Here is an 18,386-nt window from a genome sequence, read left to right as displayed (position 1 = left end):
TTTCCACCTTTAAACCCTTTCTCTCCATTCCCTCTACACTCCAATTTAATTATTTTTCTTAGTGGTTAACGTTTTCCCTTTAAGAGCTCTGATATCTCAGTTATTACATTTGTCTGTTTTGTTCCTCCCCCAGCTAGACATGATAAAGAAATTGATATATATGGACAATCCCCTATTCCGCCCCCCACTGCACCTTCTTTTCTAGCCTGTTCTTGTATCTCTACCATTTCTGCCTTATCCAAATTTATATCCTCGGCCTTCTGTTCTCTAACTTCAGCTAGAGAAGTTCTCTAACTTCATTTCAACCGATGCTTTGGTGGGTGCTCACTTCTAGTCACTTCTGAGTTTTCATTCATTTCTCGGCTGACTGAACTTTATCCTCTAGTATTTTCTCCAGAAAAGGATTCCACTCTTTATACGTTCAAAATAATTTTCTGGGGGCACCTGGGTGGCCCAGTCAATTAAGCGTCTGCCTTGTGGCTCGGGTCATGTTCTCAGGGTCCTGGGATCGAGTCCCGCATCAGGCTCCCTGCTTAGCGGGGAGTCTGCTTCTCAACCTCTGCCTGCCGCTCCCCCCACCCCAGCTCGTGCTCTCTCTCTCAAATAAATAGATAAAATATTTTTAAAAAGTAATTTTCTGTTACCTAAGTACTTGAGCAACACTTTAGTTGCTAGAAATTGCTCAGGTTACATTTTCTTTCCTTGTGTCCTTCTAAGCATCACCCCATAGTGGGTGCTGTTGTGGAAAAATCTGCAGGGAGCCTGCTGTCTTTTCCCCTTAGTGACTTGATCTTCTTGCCCGGCTGCTTAAAATATTTTGTGCTCTATCTCTGAAATCCAGTAACTTTTATTAAGGACATGCCTCTGTGTTCATTATTCTTTGCCATTTTTTCCTGTAATAGGGCTTTGCTTTCCAATCTGAAACTGAGAGCTTCTTTCATTTCAGGATAGGATCTTGAATTTCTCTTCAGATACCTTTTCTGTCCCATTACTTCGGTTCTCTTCTTTAGGAGTCCTGTCTTTCCACCCCAACTCAGGGCCCTTGACCACCACAAACATCTGTCCCCTCATTGGAAAAAATAGAGCTCATCCTCCTTGCCTCCCACTTTTGCTTATGTCACAGCTCCTTTATGTGTCTTCCATGTCTGTCATTTCTGCCTAATCTGTTTCAACTGTTTATTCATTTTATTAAATTCACTTTTGCTTGGTCATTAACTCCATGTACCCCTCTGTGTTCAGTGGTATATCTCTTCTTCTGCTCTCAGTGTTGTCCTCATTGGTCATCTGATTGTATTATTTTTTACCTTCCTTGGCCCAGTTCTGATGGTTAATACTTTATCTCCTTTGACCTGACCACCTTTTCCCTGAGTTCTTATGTATTTGCTTTTTGCAAGTGCAAAAAAAAAAAAAAAAAAAAAGACGGTTACTATGGTTTTTTAAAAAAAATAATGCACATAGGTTTGCACATTCTTTTTAGCCATATGATGATCATATTATCTGGTGAGTATTCTTCACATGCTTTCTCCCTCCTGTATCTTCTCCCTTTTTATTCATACTAATTTGTATAAATCCTGTACTGATTGCTTCTGACTGTTGTTCACCTCTGAATTATTCCTGGACCAGGGATAGATAGGAGGTTCATTTTGGAGAGTGTCAGGGCTATTTTCAGGCTAGGAGGAATTCTCCTTAGGAGAGGAGTGTGTGTGTTCCAACCTAAAGAGACCAGCAGTTGCAAGACTATCCACCATGCAGTCTGTCTCCTGCTCTAGGACTGGCTTCCTACACATATGGTCTCCTTGTCATTTCCTTGTGAAGCCTTGATTTTCCTGCTTCTACCTGGTGATAGGTTGGGTCCAGAGAATCTTCCCTCTCCAGTTTGAGCATGCATTTCTCTCCTTATCTTCTCTCTCTCTGTAAATAGTTTTCCTATAAATAGCATACTATGCATGCTTAAAAATGCACAGATCATACATTTAGAGCTTGATTAGTTTTTAGAGAGTGAACACATCTGTTGAGCCACTACATGGATCCAGAACAAGGATATGAACCTTGATCAATGAACTCTCAGTCCAGTACTTCTGATCCAGCTCAGGCCCTTGACCTCTACAAACATGCACCTCTTCTTTGGAAAAATGGAAAAAATAGAGAAAGCCCTGTCGTCCTTGCCTCCCACAGCTGTCATGAGCCTCAGGATGACAGAGCGCTTTGTCATTTGGAAAGCACGACATGAATGCCAGCTCTCTAAAAGGCATCATGGTGGCAAAGATTAATGCTGTCCATACTGTTTCCAGTACTGAAAACAAATCACAGAAGGGCAGCTGCTTAGCTTGGGCACACAGGGCAATGCTGATGGCCGAGCTGGGGTCAGAGGCTACAGCTCTAAAGTTGCCTTCTCTGCTCAATCCCCTTGTCTTTGTTTTGAAACTAAACAGAAAGGTGACCACTGTCCTGACTCCCAGCACTACCATTTTCTTCTACTTGAAGTTCATATAAATGGAATCGTGCAGTATTCCATTGTTCTGATAGACCATAATTCCTCTGTTGATGGCCATTTGGGCAGTTTTCAACTTTGGGACGAATACAAAGATTTTTGCTAGGAACCTTCTTGACAAAATGTTTTTGGTGAACAAAGACACATGTTTCTGTCCGATGCATACCTAGGAGTGGAATTGTTGAATATTAGAATGTGCATGTCTTCAGCTTTAGTAGGTACTATCAAAGAGTTTCTCAGAGTTGTTGAACCAAGTTAGAAGCTCATCATTAATTTAAGAGTGCTCTTATCACAGCACATCCTTGTCAACACTTTGTATTCTCTCTCTGTCATTTAGTCATTCTGGTGGGTGTGTAGAGGTACAGAGTGGTGGTTTTAATTTGCCTTTCCTGGATGGCTGATGAAACTGAGTGCCTGTTCATGTGTTTCTTGGCCATCCTTATGTTTAAATGCCCTCACTTGTGAAGTTTCCAAGTTTTTTGCCCATTTTTCTACTGTGCCATTTTAATTTGTCTGTGGGGGGCTTTTGTGTTTTTTACATGTATTCTAGATACAAATCCTATGTTGATCCCATTCATTACAAACATCTCTCCCATGTATTACAAATATCCTCTCTCACTTTCTTACAGTTGTCTTTTGATAAACAGAAGTTCTTCATTTTAATATAGTACAATTCATTAATTTTTCCCTTTATGGTTAGTACTTTTTGTGTTCTACTTAAAGCTTTGCCTGACCCCATCCCCTTTTCCCTAATGATTAGAAAAGTTTTATGGGAATGTGCTGTCTATAAAGTGCATAACAGTTCACACCACCTTCTTCCTCTCCCTCCCGATGGGGCAGGTGCATCTCCTTATCCCAAGCACTCCTTCCTCATAAATTACCTCCCAGGTCAGCCTTGTCTCACGAACACGTGTCCACACACTGACACCACATTCTCGAAGAGCTCCGGGGTTAAAGTTCATGGAATCAAACATTTAATGAGGTGCAGTCCGTCTTTATGGGACCAACTGGTGGTATGCTCAGAGTTCTCATCTTTTTACCATTCCATGGAGAGGTGAACAGTAATGGGAACATAGGGGCTTTCCTGACCCCAAGTATGCACTGTTCCACCTGAATCATCAACTTCTTTAAGGGCACAGAGCAGCTTTGACATACTTGAAAAATGAGCAAGCTCTGTGGGCTTTTGAACTCTTTGTCAAAGCCCCTCCAGCTCTGCTTCCCTTCTTCCCTTTTTCTCCGTTTGTCTCTTCAACTTCGAAATGCTTTTTGACTTGAGACAGCACAGTGCACATCTCTTCTATGCAGATGTTTGAGGTTACTTGGAACGGCAGCCCTCTACACGAAGCAAGGCACACCTTTTGCAAGCTCCACTGTGACTGTCCTGAACAAGGACCCTTGACCCTCACCCGGCCCAAAATGCACCCTCAGGTGCCCCGGCCATGTCCTGGAGGGTGATGTCTTCTTGCTCCAGCCCAGGCCTCTTCCCCATGATTGGGCTTGGCATCCTGGAAGCACTGCGTCTTTAAAAGAGCCTTCAGTACATCTGTTCTCAATTTTCAGACCACGAGGCGAGGATTTGGGTGCAAGTAGTTTATCTGGGAAGTGATCCCAGGAAGCACTGTGAGGGGTCAGGGAGGTGGGAGAGGAGAGTGGAGAATCCAAAGTGCACTGAAGGGCAGGCAACCGCAGGGACAGTGGGGCCAACCCGCCAGGACCCTCTGAGAGAAGTGAGGAGCTTGCCTCGGAGCCATCCCACCCAGGGAGATGGGCTGTCCAGCTCCCATCCCTGTGGTCAAGGGTCGCTCCATGGTCAGAGGATGGCCTCGGGGCAGAGAGACTGGGGAAGCAACACTGAATGCTCTGAGTCCTGCAGGGAGGATGCTGGCCATGTCTGCCCCAGTTCTTTTCATAAATGGTCCCATCCTGAGCACTTTGTCTACGTGCAGGTTTCCTATTAATACAAATGGGAGTCTGTTTTTAAATGCCTGTCCTTGTTGAAGGGGAATTATTTTAATTGCATATTTGTGCATGTTCAGAAATTCCTTAGGTGAAATACTATAAGAAATTACGCATAAGTCAGCTGAGCTAGAAAATGGGTGACCACGGGAAGAGTGACAAACCTTTAACCCCTTGAGGTCTCTGAGCCCTTTATCGGCCTTCGGGCTCTGGATTCTAGGCCTACGTAACAGCCCCTCCAGCCTCAGCAACAAAGCTGCCTCTTCTGGCAGGCCCTGTCTGAGGAGGCTCTGCCGGGGAGATTCTTTTCCTGTGCACTATGTCTGACCCATGGGTATCTGCCTCGTACCTTCCTACGTTAAATGGAAGGTATGTGTTTGTTAATGGCGCCCAGCCTGCACCCTGCGTTGAATACCCCCTCAGTAGCTAATGCAGGAATTGCCAAACTGAATCCCCACCCCCTGAGACAAGCACCCTCCTGGGAGTCAATGCAGAGAATTTTGTGGAGTTAAAGTGAACCAGTTGAATGATGCGCTTTTACATCCAGATTCATGACCCTCCTTCTTCCCTTCATATTTCGAATTCCAAATCCAAACCGGTCATTGGGCCCCGCCTTCCGACCCCAGGAGTGACCTGTTTCTGGTGTTCTAGGTAGTTGTGTTCCTTCCCTTGTCAGCAGCATCTGATGTGCGCTGGACTGTGGTGCCTGGTGGAAGGAGATACGTCCTGCAAGACCAAGCTGGACCCTCCCCTGGACGGTACCGAGTGTGGGGCAGACAAGGTAACCCCCGCCTCCCACAGCCCTCCCCCGGTCCCCGTCTCCTGGGCATCGGGCACGTCTCTTGAAGGGCGGTGGTCTGCACTGTACTCAGGAGTGCCTGAAGCTCCCCCTGGGCAGCCCCAGAAAGGCCCATGGAGCCCACTCTGGGCAAAAAGGGACACTTCTATCACCTCTCTCCTTTTTTTTTTCCTCTGGTAAGATACAAGAATCGCTTAATATTTTTGTTAAATTGACTCTTCTTGTCACACAAGTGAATTTCCTTAAGAAAAACCCTTTTATATCAATAAACCATACATGGGAAAACAGGATCGCTGGCCATATGCAAAAGGCTATCCTAAAATGTGTTCGACGAGAACGGTGTTAGGCGATTCTAGCTCGAGGTTAAGAGAGCGAGCCCGAGGCCTGATGTTCATTAACAGGAGAGACTGGTGTTGGCGAGGAGGGGTGTTGAGGGCCAGCAGCCACAGATTTCTCCTTAGTCTTACTGCAAGGAGTAAACGAGATGCCATGATGAGAAACCACTAAATCACCTCTCGTGGCCCAGAAGTGCCACACATGTTGGGAAATTCCTTCTTGGAGGAGTGGCTTTCGCTTATTCTCAGAGCCAAGGTTCACCCCTGTGGAGCTGGCAGCGTCCTCTCCAAGCACCAAACCCAGCTTCGAAGTGCAAAACCACAGAGCCAGGAAACGCGGCCTTCCAGAGAGACGACGCGCTCGCATGAAGTAAAGTTGGCCAAAACTCGGGTCTCTTCAAGAGCCATGTGAATTAATCCTTTCTCTGAGAATTTAGAAAACTCCAAGGGAGCCCATTCCATGTGGACTGTGAGGGCAAAATGCAAAGCCCACAGGTGTATAGGTGTCAGGGCGAGTAAGAAAGGACGGGCTCTAGAGTTCCCAAGCATGCCTACCCCCGAAAGGGTCTACTTTTGTGTAAATTACCAAAAGCCACTGGGGATGGCATGGCGTTTTCTCATGTGGGGGGCACCACAGTGATGTGGTGAGCGAGCAGGTTGGATTCCTTGGCGCTGAGCACCCCTGGGGCCCGGGGCCCGCCCTGCTGTGTTTCAGTGGTGCCGCGCAGGGGAGTGTGTGAGCAAGACGCCCATCCCGGAGCACGTGGACGGAGACTGGAGCCCGTGGGGCGCCTGGAGCATGTGCAGCCGGACGTGTGGGACAGGAGCCCGCTTCCGGCAGAGGAAGTGTGACAACCCCCCGTAAGTCCCCCTTGACCAGGCATTCTCCAGGGTGCCCTGATCAGGGTTTCCAAATCGCAGCTCTTACTGCCTGATGCCAAGGAGGGTCTGTCCCCTGAGGAGAATTTGAGCTTAAGGGAAACAATGAAATCACTCCAAGGACCCGGGGTGCAGGAGTGTCGTGTGCGTCATATGGCGTCTCGGCTTTAACAGAGCTCTTGCTGTGAGCGTGGATGCAGTAAGTCCTGTGGTGAGCTGGCTCCTTATCCCTTGTGTGGGCCTGGGTAGAGAGCTTTCGTGAGACAGCTGGGTGACAGTCTCCCTTTGCAGGCTTCCTCAGTCAAGGGTCATTCCAGGGAAGCCTGTGGACCTTCAGGAAGAATGGCTGACCTTCAGATTGGCTGTTAGCTGATCTGGGAGCCGCCTGGCTGTGGATGAGTCACACAACATCTGGGGGTTCAGCTGTCTTTGTTCATCCAGATATTTTTCACCTTGTGTTCTTAGGAATATTTGGCAGAAAATCATTTTTGGGGGGTTTTTTTGTTTGTTTGTGTTTTTCTCGTCATTGGTTTCCTTTTATTGACCTTGATGACGACCCCTCTTGTTCTTGGCACATTTGTTCCAGAAAGCTCAGGGCTGGATTTTGTGCTTCATTACGATAATTCCTTTCCCACAGGTTTTTCTCCTCTCCTCTGAGAGTTCCCATTTTTTAATATTTCATAGAATAGTCTCTTTTATGTCTTGTGTGCCATCAGCTGTACCACATTAATTTTGAAAATGAATGAGTTATACCTTCTGAGCAAAAAGAAAGGCTTTATATCCACAATTAAGTCATGTTGATGAATAAGTAGCAATCCCCTCTTGTGTTTAAAGATTCCGATGCCCAGGCTGTATCCCAGACCAATTAAATCACAAGTTCTGGGGCTGGGACCTGGGAACTGGGTGTTTTAAATCTCTACAGGTGAACCCAATGGTCAGCCAAGGCTGAGAACCTCCTGATTAAAGGAAAACTGACCTCACAGATTAGTCAAGGTCAAGAGCACAACTTTCCCCCCAGTAGTGCTGTAAGAATTGGCATCACATACTTGTCTTGTTAAAACTTTTCCTTCCAGTATTTAGCAGAGTGCCTGAAAAATAATAGGTGGGTTTTTAATCTTTTAGGAATGACTTCTTAATTCAAAGCATAGAGGGTATACTGGGATTCTCTAGAGAAATAATCAAGGAATATATATATATATATGATTTGCGATGAGAAATCGGCTCATATAATTATGGAGGCTGGGCGGGGGGGCGTCCGATGATCTGCCATCTGCAGGCTGGAGACCCAGGGGAGCTGGTGGTGTTGTCACACCCAGGTCTGAAGGCCTGAGTGTAAATGCCAGTGGGACAGCAAGAGAAGATGCAGAGAGAGGTCCTAGTGGGGGTAGAGGACACATGGGGTGGGTGTGAATTCCTCCTTCTTCTGCCTTTTGTTCTATGGAGGTCTTCAGGGGATTGGATGATGCCCCTTGGGGAGGGCCATCTACATTACTGCATCCACAGATTCAGATGCCAATCTCATCCGGAAACCCCCTCACAGACACACCCAGAAATAACCCTTAGGTCAGTCAAGTTGACACAGAAAAGTAACCATCACAGATGCGTAGATGGTTAGACAGCCTGTTTAGCTAAATGGTGAGAAATTAATAGAGGTTTCAGTTTTCTCATGGTTCTGTGAGGAAGTTAAAATAGTTCTACCTCTGGCCCTGAGAAGAGAGCTCTGTGGGGCGCCTGGGTGGCTCAGTCGGTTGAGCGTCTGCCTTTGGCTCAGGTCATGATCCTGGGGTCCTGGGATCCAGCCCTGAGTCAGGCTTCCTGCCCAGCGGGAAGCCTGCTTCCCTCTCCCCCCCCCGCCGCCCAACCCTGCTCCTATGCTCTCTCTCTCGCTCTTGCTCTTCTCTCTCTCTCAATAAATAAATAAAATCTTAAAAAAAAAAGAAGAAAAACAAGAGAGCTCTGGGTTTGGAATCAGGATGCTGAGATTTGGGCCTGGCTTCGTTGTTGGTCATGTGACCTCAGGGAAGCCCCTTCTCCTCTCTGGGCCTCAGTTCCGCCATTAGAGGGAGCGGGCGGAGTGTAGTGAGGAAAGCTGGCTTTCGAAGCAGGAACGGACAAGGGTTCAAGTCCCAGCACCACTCCTTATAGCAGCTGATGGCCTGTACGTGTGTCTCCATCTGAAGTTGGAATAATTCATGGGAATGCATATAAAGTAATGGTCTATATTGAGTACATGGCCCCTCTCCATCTTCGCACTAACAGAGAATGGAGATGAGACCGTGTGCCCTGTCCCCTGACATACAGGACGGTGTGGGGCTCGGAGGAAGGTGATTTACATGGAAAGACTTTGTTCAGAGCAGGGTACAATTTGCAAGAGTTGTAGCTGTCCTGGTGCCTCATGTTTGCATCCAGAGCTCTTATACCCTGGCAAAGGATCAGTCTCCCTCAGCACATCATTCCATATCAGGTGTCACCCCGGAACCTCATAGTAGGGGCCTATCAGAACCTTTAAATGCCCAGAAAGACCCTGTGCCCCGAGACAGTGGACAATTGGATTGTATTTAGGTGAGAACAACCCATATAAAAAGATGCCATCAATGCTGAGCAGATGCATTAGGCACAACTTTTAAGGGCCCTGACTCTGTTTTCTCGGCATGACGTTGGCTAAGGCATGCCCCATACCTTGGCTCTACCCATTGTTCCCATCCCAGCTGCTTTCTGCCCTGCCTACTCCTAAAGAACCCCTAGTTCAGAAAGCTGAGTTAGCATGCCCTCCCCCACCCGCCTGGCCCTAGCTGTGGGATTTCATGGGCTGGGTCTTCACCCCATTCCTCCAGGCCCAGTGGCCTCAAGAGAGAGGCTGTACCAGAAACCCCAAAGTTTGTGTAAAAATCTTCCATTCCTCTTCTTTATCAGGTACCCCCCCATCCTACCTGGTGGTAGTCATGAGCTTTATCTCTGTTTGCCCCTCTTCCTCTGTCTTATCATTGAGGAATGGGGGACTTTGCCAGGCCTCTGCAAACAGGCTGCCGAGGGATATGTGGGTCTCAGCACATCAGATGGTTATGGGCCCTGACACATCCCTGGAGAGAGAGGTCTTTATGTCTGATCTCTGTCATCCAAAAACATCCCATGGGGCAGGCAATGGTAGAAGGCCCAGAAAGAGACTGCTGATGTTCTCATGCCTCCTGGCTCCCATGCCCCTTCTCAGTCATGCCTTTCTAGCATGATACCTTCAGTACACCTCGACAGGGCTCTGACTCTGGGCCAAGATCTCTGCTAGGTCTAGGCTTATAGTGACAAGCAAAAACAGATAAAGTCCTTGCCCACTCTCAACGTGCACAGTTCTGCCAGCTTCCATGGGTCTTCTGGACGCCTCAAACCTGACTCTTCCCAGACTGTGATCTCTCCTCCCAGCACACATCTCCACTCCGCATTAACAGCACCATCCTCCATCACCTCGCTCCAGTCCAAAGCTCCTGAGTCCGTGAATGGTCCCCTTGTCCCTCTCTTCCTCCTCCACATGCTCTTGTGATAAGAATGGCGAATGCAGCGAGCCTGCACCATGTGCCGGGTTCCCTTTTCGGCATTTACATGCAGTAAAGCATTGAATGCTGCCCTACAGGACAGGTACTCTTTTTCGCCCCACTGGTTAGAAACTGAGCCGTGGAGAGGTTAGGTAACGTGCCCACGGTCACGTAGCTGGTGTAGAGCCCAGCGGCAAGGCTCCATTGTTCTCTCAGACCTTCCGCAGTGGCCTCCCTGCTTCCCGCACGCTCCCTGCCCTCTGGATTCATTCTCCACACAGAGCCAGAGAGATCCACTTAAGCAAAATTCCAGTTCTCTCTCTTCCTGCCACAGCCCTTTCCATGGTTCCCCGCTGCACTTAGAATAAAGTCCATACTCTTGACCATGGCCTCTGTATTCGTTTCCTGGGGCTGCCATCATAAATTACCACAACTTGGTGTCTTGAAATAGCAGTTTATCCTCTCCGCGTTGTAGAAACCAGAAGTCTGAAATCAGGGTGTTGGCAGGGTTGATTCCTTCTTGAACCGGAAGGAGGATTCATCCCACCCATGCCTCGCCCGACCTTCTGGCGTCTGCTGGCGCCCTCTGGTATGCTTTGCCTTTGTAGACTTGCCTCTGTCTTCACGTGGCCTTCTCTCGTCTTCTGAGGACACCTGTCACTGGATTTAGGGCCCACCCCAAGTCAGGATGATCTCCTCTCCTACTTAAGAGAGCCTCAATTATATCTATCAAGACCCTTTTTCCAAGAAGGTTCTAGGTGGGCGTATCTTGGAGGGGAAGGGGCCACCATTCAGCCCACTGCAGCTGTCTTTCTGTCCTCAGATACAGCACTCCAAGCTCCGGACCTTTGTCAGTATTCCTTTCCCTCTCCCCAGCTTGCCTGTGCCCCTCCTTGGGCCTCTAAGGAGATGTCTTCTCAGGCCTCCTTCCTGACCACCTTGCACGAGGCAGGGTGCCTGCTTTACAGTCCCTCTCAGTGCCCTTTTCCCACATTACAGGTAGGATAACAATTTGTAATTACCCTTTCGTCCTTGGTCGCTTGTTTTCACCCTGTCCTCCCCACCCCGTACTGGTCTTTGAGCTCCATGAAGGCCACCAATGGGCAGGGCACCATTCTCCTTTCCATGCTTCTAGCAGAAGAGCCCTACCTCACTACCTGGAGGCATGCTTGCTGAGAAAGAGCAGTCTCTGTTTTGCCAGTGCCCCCGGAACACACCCTTAATACTGTTTTTCCCCCTGAAACATGAAGGTTATTGTAAATTATTAGGCCAAGAAGGCAGATGACCAGCAGCCACCCTTTCTTGTACTGTCGGGGCTCAGGTTCCCCTGCATATGAGAGTCCCCCTCCCCCCCCCGTGCCTGCTCTGCCTCCAGGGAGGTTGTAGCCCACAGCAAGGGGTGCTCAGGGTCCTCTCCAGAACAAACTCCAAAATGTCATCCAGCCTTGTTCATCCCGAGTGACAGAAACAGTATGTCTTTGCTTCTGTAATATTTCTGCCTGGGTAACCTGTCCAGTCTTGTACAGTAACAGTGTAGCTCTGTTTCTCTTTCTCCTTGGCAGTGTTCTCCAAGGTTCCTCGCCTTCAGGGAAGCACCCCAGGTGAACGGGAAGAGAAGGGCCCGGTCTTGGGTGGGCAGTTTAGCAGCAGCCCCTGGAGTTTCTGGGGGATCACGCAGGATATAGACAGTGTTTTGTGAACTCCCGGCAACAGTTGTCAGCCTGCTTTTGCAGAGGGGCCTGACGTGGTGATTGTTACAAAGCACAGCTGATCGAGGCCCTGGAGCCAATCTCTGACCAAAACAATGTCCTCTTCCTGGGTCACTCCTCAACTCACCAGGCTCACTGCCTTCCGATTTCCCGAGGATGTCCAAGTCTCACTGCCGTGTACATCTCGGACTCGGAACTACCCCCCCCACCCCCTATCCCCTTCACTTTATATTCCTGGCTCCTTCCCCGTCCTCTGCAGCTGGTTTATTCACTGTCCAAAAACACTGGCAAGAGAGTCGGCTCCCCCACCCCACCTTTTTCTTTCTCTAGTCCTGATCTTTACAGCTCTTGGAATTTGTATTTCTTGCTGGCTGACATCAGGGGGGACCATCCGTGTTTTTAATGCAGCTCCCTAGGCTCGTCCTTTCCTGCCACAGTTTGTATTCGCTATCGGTGGGCGTTTCTGCCCAAAGACTGCAAGGCAGAAAGTTCATCTCTCATTTGAATTCTGGTACCCCATCAGAAGGCTTGTGTTTTGGCGGGGGGAGGGCTGGAGAGTAGGGTCCGGAGAAAAGGCTCAGATGGTCTTGTGTGAAGAGCCCTCTGTCAGAGCACAAGAAGGATGAGAAGGTGAGTGGAGCATAGAAATGGAATGCACTGGGGTCACTGAGCAGCATCGCTCCAAAAGCAGCCAGCCTCCTAAGGCCCAGTGGGAGGCCTGAGGGTGGGCAGTGACCTTATATGCCTGTAATTGCTTTTTGCTTCCAAAGTGAAACCCCCGGATCCGCGCTTTCAACATGCCAGTGACCTGGTGTTCCCGCGGATGGATTTCTAAATTCTCAGCCTTTTACACTTGAGGCTAAGTCACATGTGTGACTTGGATACCTTGCAGAGGAGGCCTTAAAACTAGGATGTCTGCTGCCCTGAAAGGGCATTAGCAGCCCTGTACTACTCCTGACATCTGGAAGGACCAGCCGTCCACTAAGCCACCTGTGTCTCTGGATGTTGAGTGGATCTGAACCGCTGCTGTGACTTTTACCTTACAGTTTATTTTCATTGACTAGAACGGAGCAAAAAAAAAAAGGGGGGGGTCCCTCAGCCGGAGTGTTTCTCTTCCTCCTCTCCTGAGTCTGTGTGTTCATCCACTGAAGGAAAAGTGCCGTGTGGTCCTTTTCATCTCGGTGAAACTTTGCTGCCTCCCTGCTCCGCCCTGGGGTCTGCCCAGAGTACTCCAGGCCCCTTCCTAGCAAGAGACCACCGGTCCTGTCCTGCAGGAGCTCCCTTTTCTCTCCACACTTTCAATCTCTCACCAGAGCCTCTCTACCCTATTTTTTTTTCCTTATGTTTAAACATCTTTATTAAGGTACAGTATACAGAAAAGCCCACCTATGCTAGAGCGTGGCTCGTGCTGCAGCACTGCTCATCGTAGGCAGGGGTGTGCGCCGGCCACGCGTGCAGGTGCCTGCTGACGCCGCGGGAAGGGGTCATTGGCTCCGAGGGCGCATGCGTGTGACTGAATGGGGGCGTGGCTTTGCAGCGCCTCCCTGCCAAATCAACAGCTGTGAGCCACAGGGAGCTTCCTTGTGCGCTCAGCCTCACCAGTGCTCCAGGTTGTCTGTGTTTTCCATGGTGGCCTTTCTGGTGGGTGTGTAGTGGTATCTCCCTGGCGTTCTCATTTGCATTTCCTTTCCAAGTAAGGAGCACCTGTGAGCATAGTTTGTGTCTGTGTTTGCCATTTGGATATCTTTTCTTGTGACGTGCCCATCTAAGTCATTTGGTTTCATATCTGAACTTCTATTTTATCCATGTTTAGGAAGTCCCAACCGAGTACAAACAGAACTTGAGGATTGATGCTGGAGAAGCATCTTGAAAAATCCATCACATCCCAGATGACGGTACTAGTAGTTCAGGCCGGCTTCTCAGCCTCCCTCCTAGCCTGTTCCTGCTGCATCCAGGAGCTCTTGGGAGTCACACTTCTTATGTCCACCTCATACTTACCGCTGAGCTTTGATTTAATGTATTAGAGCTTTGATTTCCTCATCTGAAGGATACAGTCAGGAACCTCCTCTGATTGTTTGCAGAGATTTGACAGGGGAATCATTTTAAAGAGCAGGTAAGGTGTAAGCCCTCCGGCCATATTAGACTGTAATCATGGTGTAGGTAAAAGTGCCTCTGTCCTTATCTCTTCTCACCCATGTACTGAGTTGACCAAACTTCACTTCAAGATGAGATTTCAAATTCCTGTGTCACCTCCCGTTCTATTTCCATGAGTTTTCGTGAGGCCTTGGAGCCTGAGCAGTGGGAGCCTGTCAGGCTTGTCTCTGCCTTGCAGCCCTCATAGGAAAGGCTGAGGGAAGGACACAGACCTACTTCTAGCTCTAAAAAATGAACAATTTTATTGTACCATGAATTCTGTTATTTTAGCTGTCCCTCATTTTAGCCATGTCAAGCTTGGTTTCTGTTGTTTTAGTCTTCCTAGACATCTTTTTACTTTATCCACACTACGTAGGCCAGAGAAACTTACCAGAGTGAATGAGGAACCTCAGCTCTCTGCTCCTCAGACTTTGGGAGGGTGCTCTCTCCTGCCTGTGTTTGCCAGCCCCAACACAGCATCTCCTGAAGGCCTTTGTGTCCATACAACTCAGGCTTGGCACACTCATCCAGTGTGGATTCCTGTAAAGTTGGTCCCCTTCTTCCAAGTCCTCCCACAGAACTTCTGTTTGTAAGCCATTTATGGACCTCCCCATCAGACACACCCTCCCCACACAAAGATTCTCCTCTGTCTTCCTTATGGCATGTATGGAGGGCCTCTTTCTGTTGTCTCACACCAACGTATACCTGGGAGGCCATCACTAATGTCATGGTAACTCTTAGATGACCTGTGTTATAGACACAGCCATGAAGAATGAGTGGGCTGAGGGCAGGGTCCTGCAATGGATTGACATACTGGGATGATTTGGGTAACAAATCACACTGTTGATGAATTGTTTCTCTCTTTTTCCCATGTGGTTCAAATAGTGACCCAAGGGAAAGCTGAAGAAAAAAACAACAACAACAAAAAAAACTCTTTCGGTTTTTTTTTTGAATAGGGGTAGTTTTATGTAAAAAAGCATTAGCTATAACAGGCGGTTGGAGTAATGGGAATTAGCTGTTAAGAGATAAAAGAGAACACAGGAAGAACACTGGAAGATCAAACATAGGAAGTGGCCACTCTCTTCTGGTTTGAGGCAGAGCACCCAAGGAAGGAACAAATATGGATGAAGGGGCCTCCCCATCCCCCCCCCACACACACACACAGGGATGAGATTCCTTGGACTTTGTTGGAGAGGATGAAACCAAGGCCCGTTGGATGACAGAGAAGTTTGCAGAGGTGCTGCACTGATGGAACCTTCTGGAAAGTCACACTAAGGGGTGTTAGGGAAAGCTGCCCAAGGGGAGAAACAGCATCTGAAACCAGGCTGGGAATTTTCCCAAAGCATTAGTGTGCTTGGAAGCTGCCCCCTGGGATGAATGCTGCACAGAGGGAGGTGGCATGAATCACAGACCACCACAGGAGTCTGCTGAGAGAAATTAAATACCAGGACCAGAGACAAAAGTCTGTTCTTTCTCTAGAGTCTCTCTAGTACCTTGTACTGACAAAGCTTAGCATCATACCTACTTGACTGGAGGGCTTTAATTCCTCATATGGCTTCAGGTCACTATCTAGCATCCTTTCATTTGAACCCTGAAAGACCCTCTTTAGTGTTTCTTGTAGAGTATGTCTGGTAGTAAAAACAAAACATAAAAACTTCCCCAGTTTATCTGGAAATGTCTGAATTTCTCCCTCATTTTTTGAATGACAGTTTTGCTGGATATAGAATTCTTAGTTGATAGATTTTTTTTTTTTAAACTTTGAATGTATCAACCTACTACTGTCTTCTGGCTTCCAAAATTTCTGATGAAAAATAGGCTCATGATTTATTAAGATTCTCTTATATGTGTTGTGTTGCCTCTCTCTTGCTGCTTTCAAGATTCTCTATTTTTTGACAGCTTAATTGAAAAGTGTATCAGTGAATTTATCCTACTGGGACTTTGTTGAGCTTCGTGGATTTGTACATTCATGTCTTTCTTCAAATCTGGGAAGTTTTCAGCCATTATTTCTTCAAATAATCTCTGTTCTTCTCTTTTCACCTTCTGAGCCTCCCATAACGCATATGTTGGTCCTCTCAGTGCTTTACTGCAGATACCCTCTGTTCACTTTTCTTCATTCTTTTTCTTTTCACATTTCCCCCCGCCGACACTTAATAATTTCAATTGCCCTATATTCAAATTTGCTAACTCTTTCTTTTGCCTGCTTAAATCTGCTCCTGAACCCACCTGGTGAATTTTTTGTTTCAGTTATTGTATTTTTCAGTCCTGGAATTTATTTTTCCTTTCTGTAATTTCTTTATTGATTTTCTCATTTTTCTCATACATCATTTTCCTGTCTTTATTTATGTCATCCATTAGTACTTTGAGCATTTTTAAGACAGTTGTTTTAAGTCCTTGCCTAATAAGCCCAACATCTGAGTTTTCTCGGGCACCATTTCTGCCGGTATATTTCGTTCCTTTGAGTGGGCCATACTTTTCTTTTCTTTTATATGCTTTGTGATTTTTTTGTTGAAAACTGGACATTCGAATCTTATAATGTAACTCTAATAATCAGCCTCTCCCCTTCTGGATTTTCTGTTTCTTTACTGTTGAAAGGCTTCTCTGTGCTGGGGATCAACCTGATGTAAAAGCATAAGGTATTCTCAAGCCTTTTCTAGCCTTCATCTTTTCCAGGGCATACCGGTGGCTTCCTAAATTTTCCCATATGTGCAGTTGCTTTTGAATGACTTAATCCTTGCATATCTGGCTCCCAAAAGGGGAAAAAGAGAAAAAAAATGTATTGCTCATTGAAATTCCTTGGAAGTTCCTTCAGCTCACAGGAGTTGCAACAGTGGTGGCCACCCTCTGTTCCTGCACCTCAGAAATCAAAAGCAGCACTGAACAATCAGAACACAGAACCCCAGTATTTGGAGAATAAGGTTCTTATTGTCCACCCTGGCTCTAGCCAGCCACCCCAGGCACAGCTGCCTGCCATGGGGCTGGAGTGTGGGGGACAGATAGCCACTACCACAATAAAGGCTGAAATGTATCTAAATTAACCACAGCTTACCAGCCAAGCTTTTCCCAGAAGGCAGCACATCAAATAGACTCCAGAATTTCAACATAGTTACTTCGGACTGTTTTTGCCAATACATTTGTTGTCTAAGTGGAGAGACAGATTCCTGGTGCTTCTTACTCCACCGTCTTCCCTAACTTTGCTCTCTGTTTTGGTCTTTTTAAGATAAACTTTGATAATTTACTTCAACTCAGTCTACTGTTTGTTAAAGACTAGCCTGTGCAAGGTTCTCTCTGTGAGGCTGCAGAAAAATAGGAGGAAGACAGTAATCTAGCTCACCATTTCACAAGATTGATGATAGCAGCATAGCAGAGACCCAAGCAGGGTCAAAAGAGGCTCCAGGTAGGAAATAAAAAAGAGGCTTCAGGGCGGAGGTGGCCTCAAGGATGGACGGAGAGTTGGGGGGTGGGGGAGGTGGGGAAGACGGGGCGGTGGGCTAGATGGGGGGCTGAAAGGGAACTTGCCCATGGGAGAAAGTTGGTCAGGGAGAAGAAACAGGGTAAACAGAGTTCAGGAGGAAAGCACCCCGAGGCACATGAGGTATCCCATGGGCTACCCCCCTCTAGGCCCACTTTCTGCTGGATCCAGAAGTTGTCTTCAGTTGTTTAATCTCTCCACCCACCTGCCACAAGGCATAAAGGTAGTTGGCTTATGAGGATCAGTCAGATGTACATCTGAAAAAAATCAATTGTTAGAGGTGGGTACAATGGAAGCTAAAATAAAGCTTAGTGGCAACTCAGGAAGTTTATTACACGAGGGTGCACAAATCTCAGTTCACACCCTAACTGGAAAATGTAGCTTTCTTCATTTTCCTGGAAACCAATTTTTATTTGCATTTGTATTTTTGATGTTTTAATTTGTATTTTTGAACTCCATTCTAGTTCAGTTTGGATCCCTAATCACTTCAGGAGTTTTTGCCCCATATTCCCTGAGTCTACAACTAAATTCAGTGAGGATGCATCTGATCCTTGTGTCGTCTGGTATATCTATGTTCTAAGGGCTGCCATAACACACTATTGCTAACTGGGTGGCGTAAACAACACAAATTTATTCTCTTTTAGTTCTGGAGACCAGAGGTCCAAGATCAAGGTCTTGGAAGGGTTGGTTCCTTCAGAAGGCTGTGAAGGAGAATCTGTTCCATGCCTCTCTCCTGATTTCTGTGTGGCTTACTGGTGATCTTTGGCATTCCTTAAAATGTAGAAACATCACCTGGATTTCTGTCTTCATCTTTGCATGGTGTTCTCCCTCTGTGTTTCCATCTCCAGATTTCCCCTTTCTATAACAGTACTAGTCATATTGGATTAGGAGCTCACCCTGTTCTCGTATGATCTCATCTTAATTAATTACATCTGCAATGGTCCTATTTTTAAATAAGGCCACATTCTGAGGCACTGGGGTTAGGACTTCAGCATATGACTTTAGGATGGACACAATTCAACCCATAACTTCTCACCATAGAGCATCTGCTGCCTCACCCATCCCTTCTCTGGTCCCAGCCGTGGGAACTC

General features: G+C 47.2%; 1 protein-coding gene across 1 annotated transcript in view; it reads left to right on the top strand.

The window, feature by feature from the left end:
* Positions 1–18,386, top strand: part of ADAMTS17 (ADAM metallopeptidase with thrombospondin type 1 motif 17) — a 354,066-nt gene that overhangs the window by 206,886 nt on the left and 128,794 nt on the right. The window contains exons 11-12 of the mRNA XM_028122793.2: positions 5,127–5,228; positions 6,297–6,442. Of these exons, the coding sequence (XP_027978594.1) occupies positions 5,127–5,228; positions 6,297–6,442 (248 nt within the window). The remainder of the gene's footprint in view (positions 1–5,126; positions 5,229–6,296; positions 6,443–18,386) is intronic.

Source organism: Eumetopias jubatus, unplaced genomic scaffold, assembly GCF_037043125.1.
Source record: "Eumetopias jubatus isolate StellerSeaLion01/CBP00866 unplaced genomic scaffold, mEumJub1_p1.0 scaffold_7, whole genome shotgun sequence".
NCBI classification, from domain to species: domain Eukaryota; kingdom Metazoa; phylum Chordata; class Mammalia; order Carnivora; family Otariidae; genus Eumetopias; species Eumetopias jubatus.
Note: the sequence above shows the minus strand (reverse complement) of the source record. Positions and strands in the feature narration are given on the sequence as shown.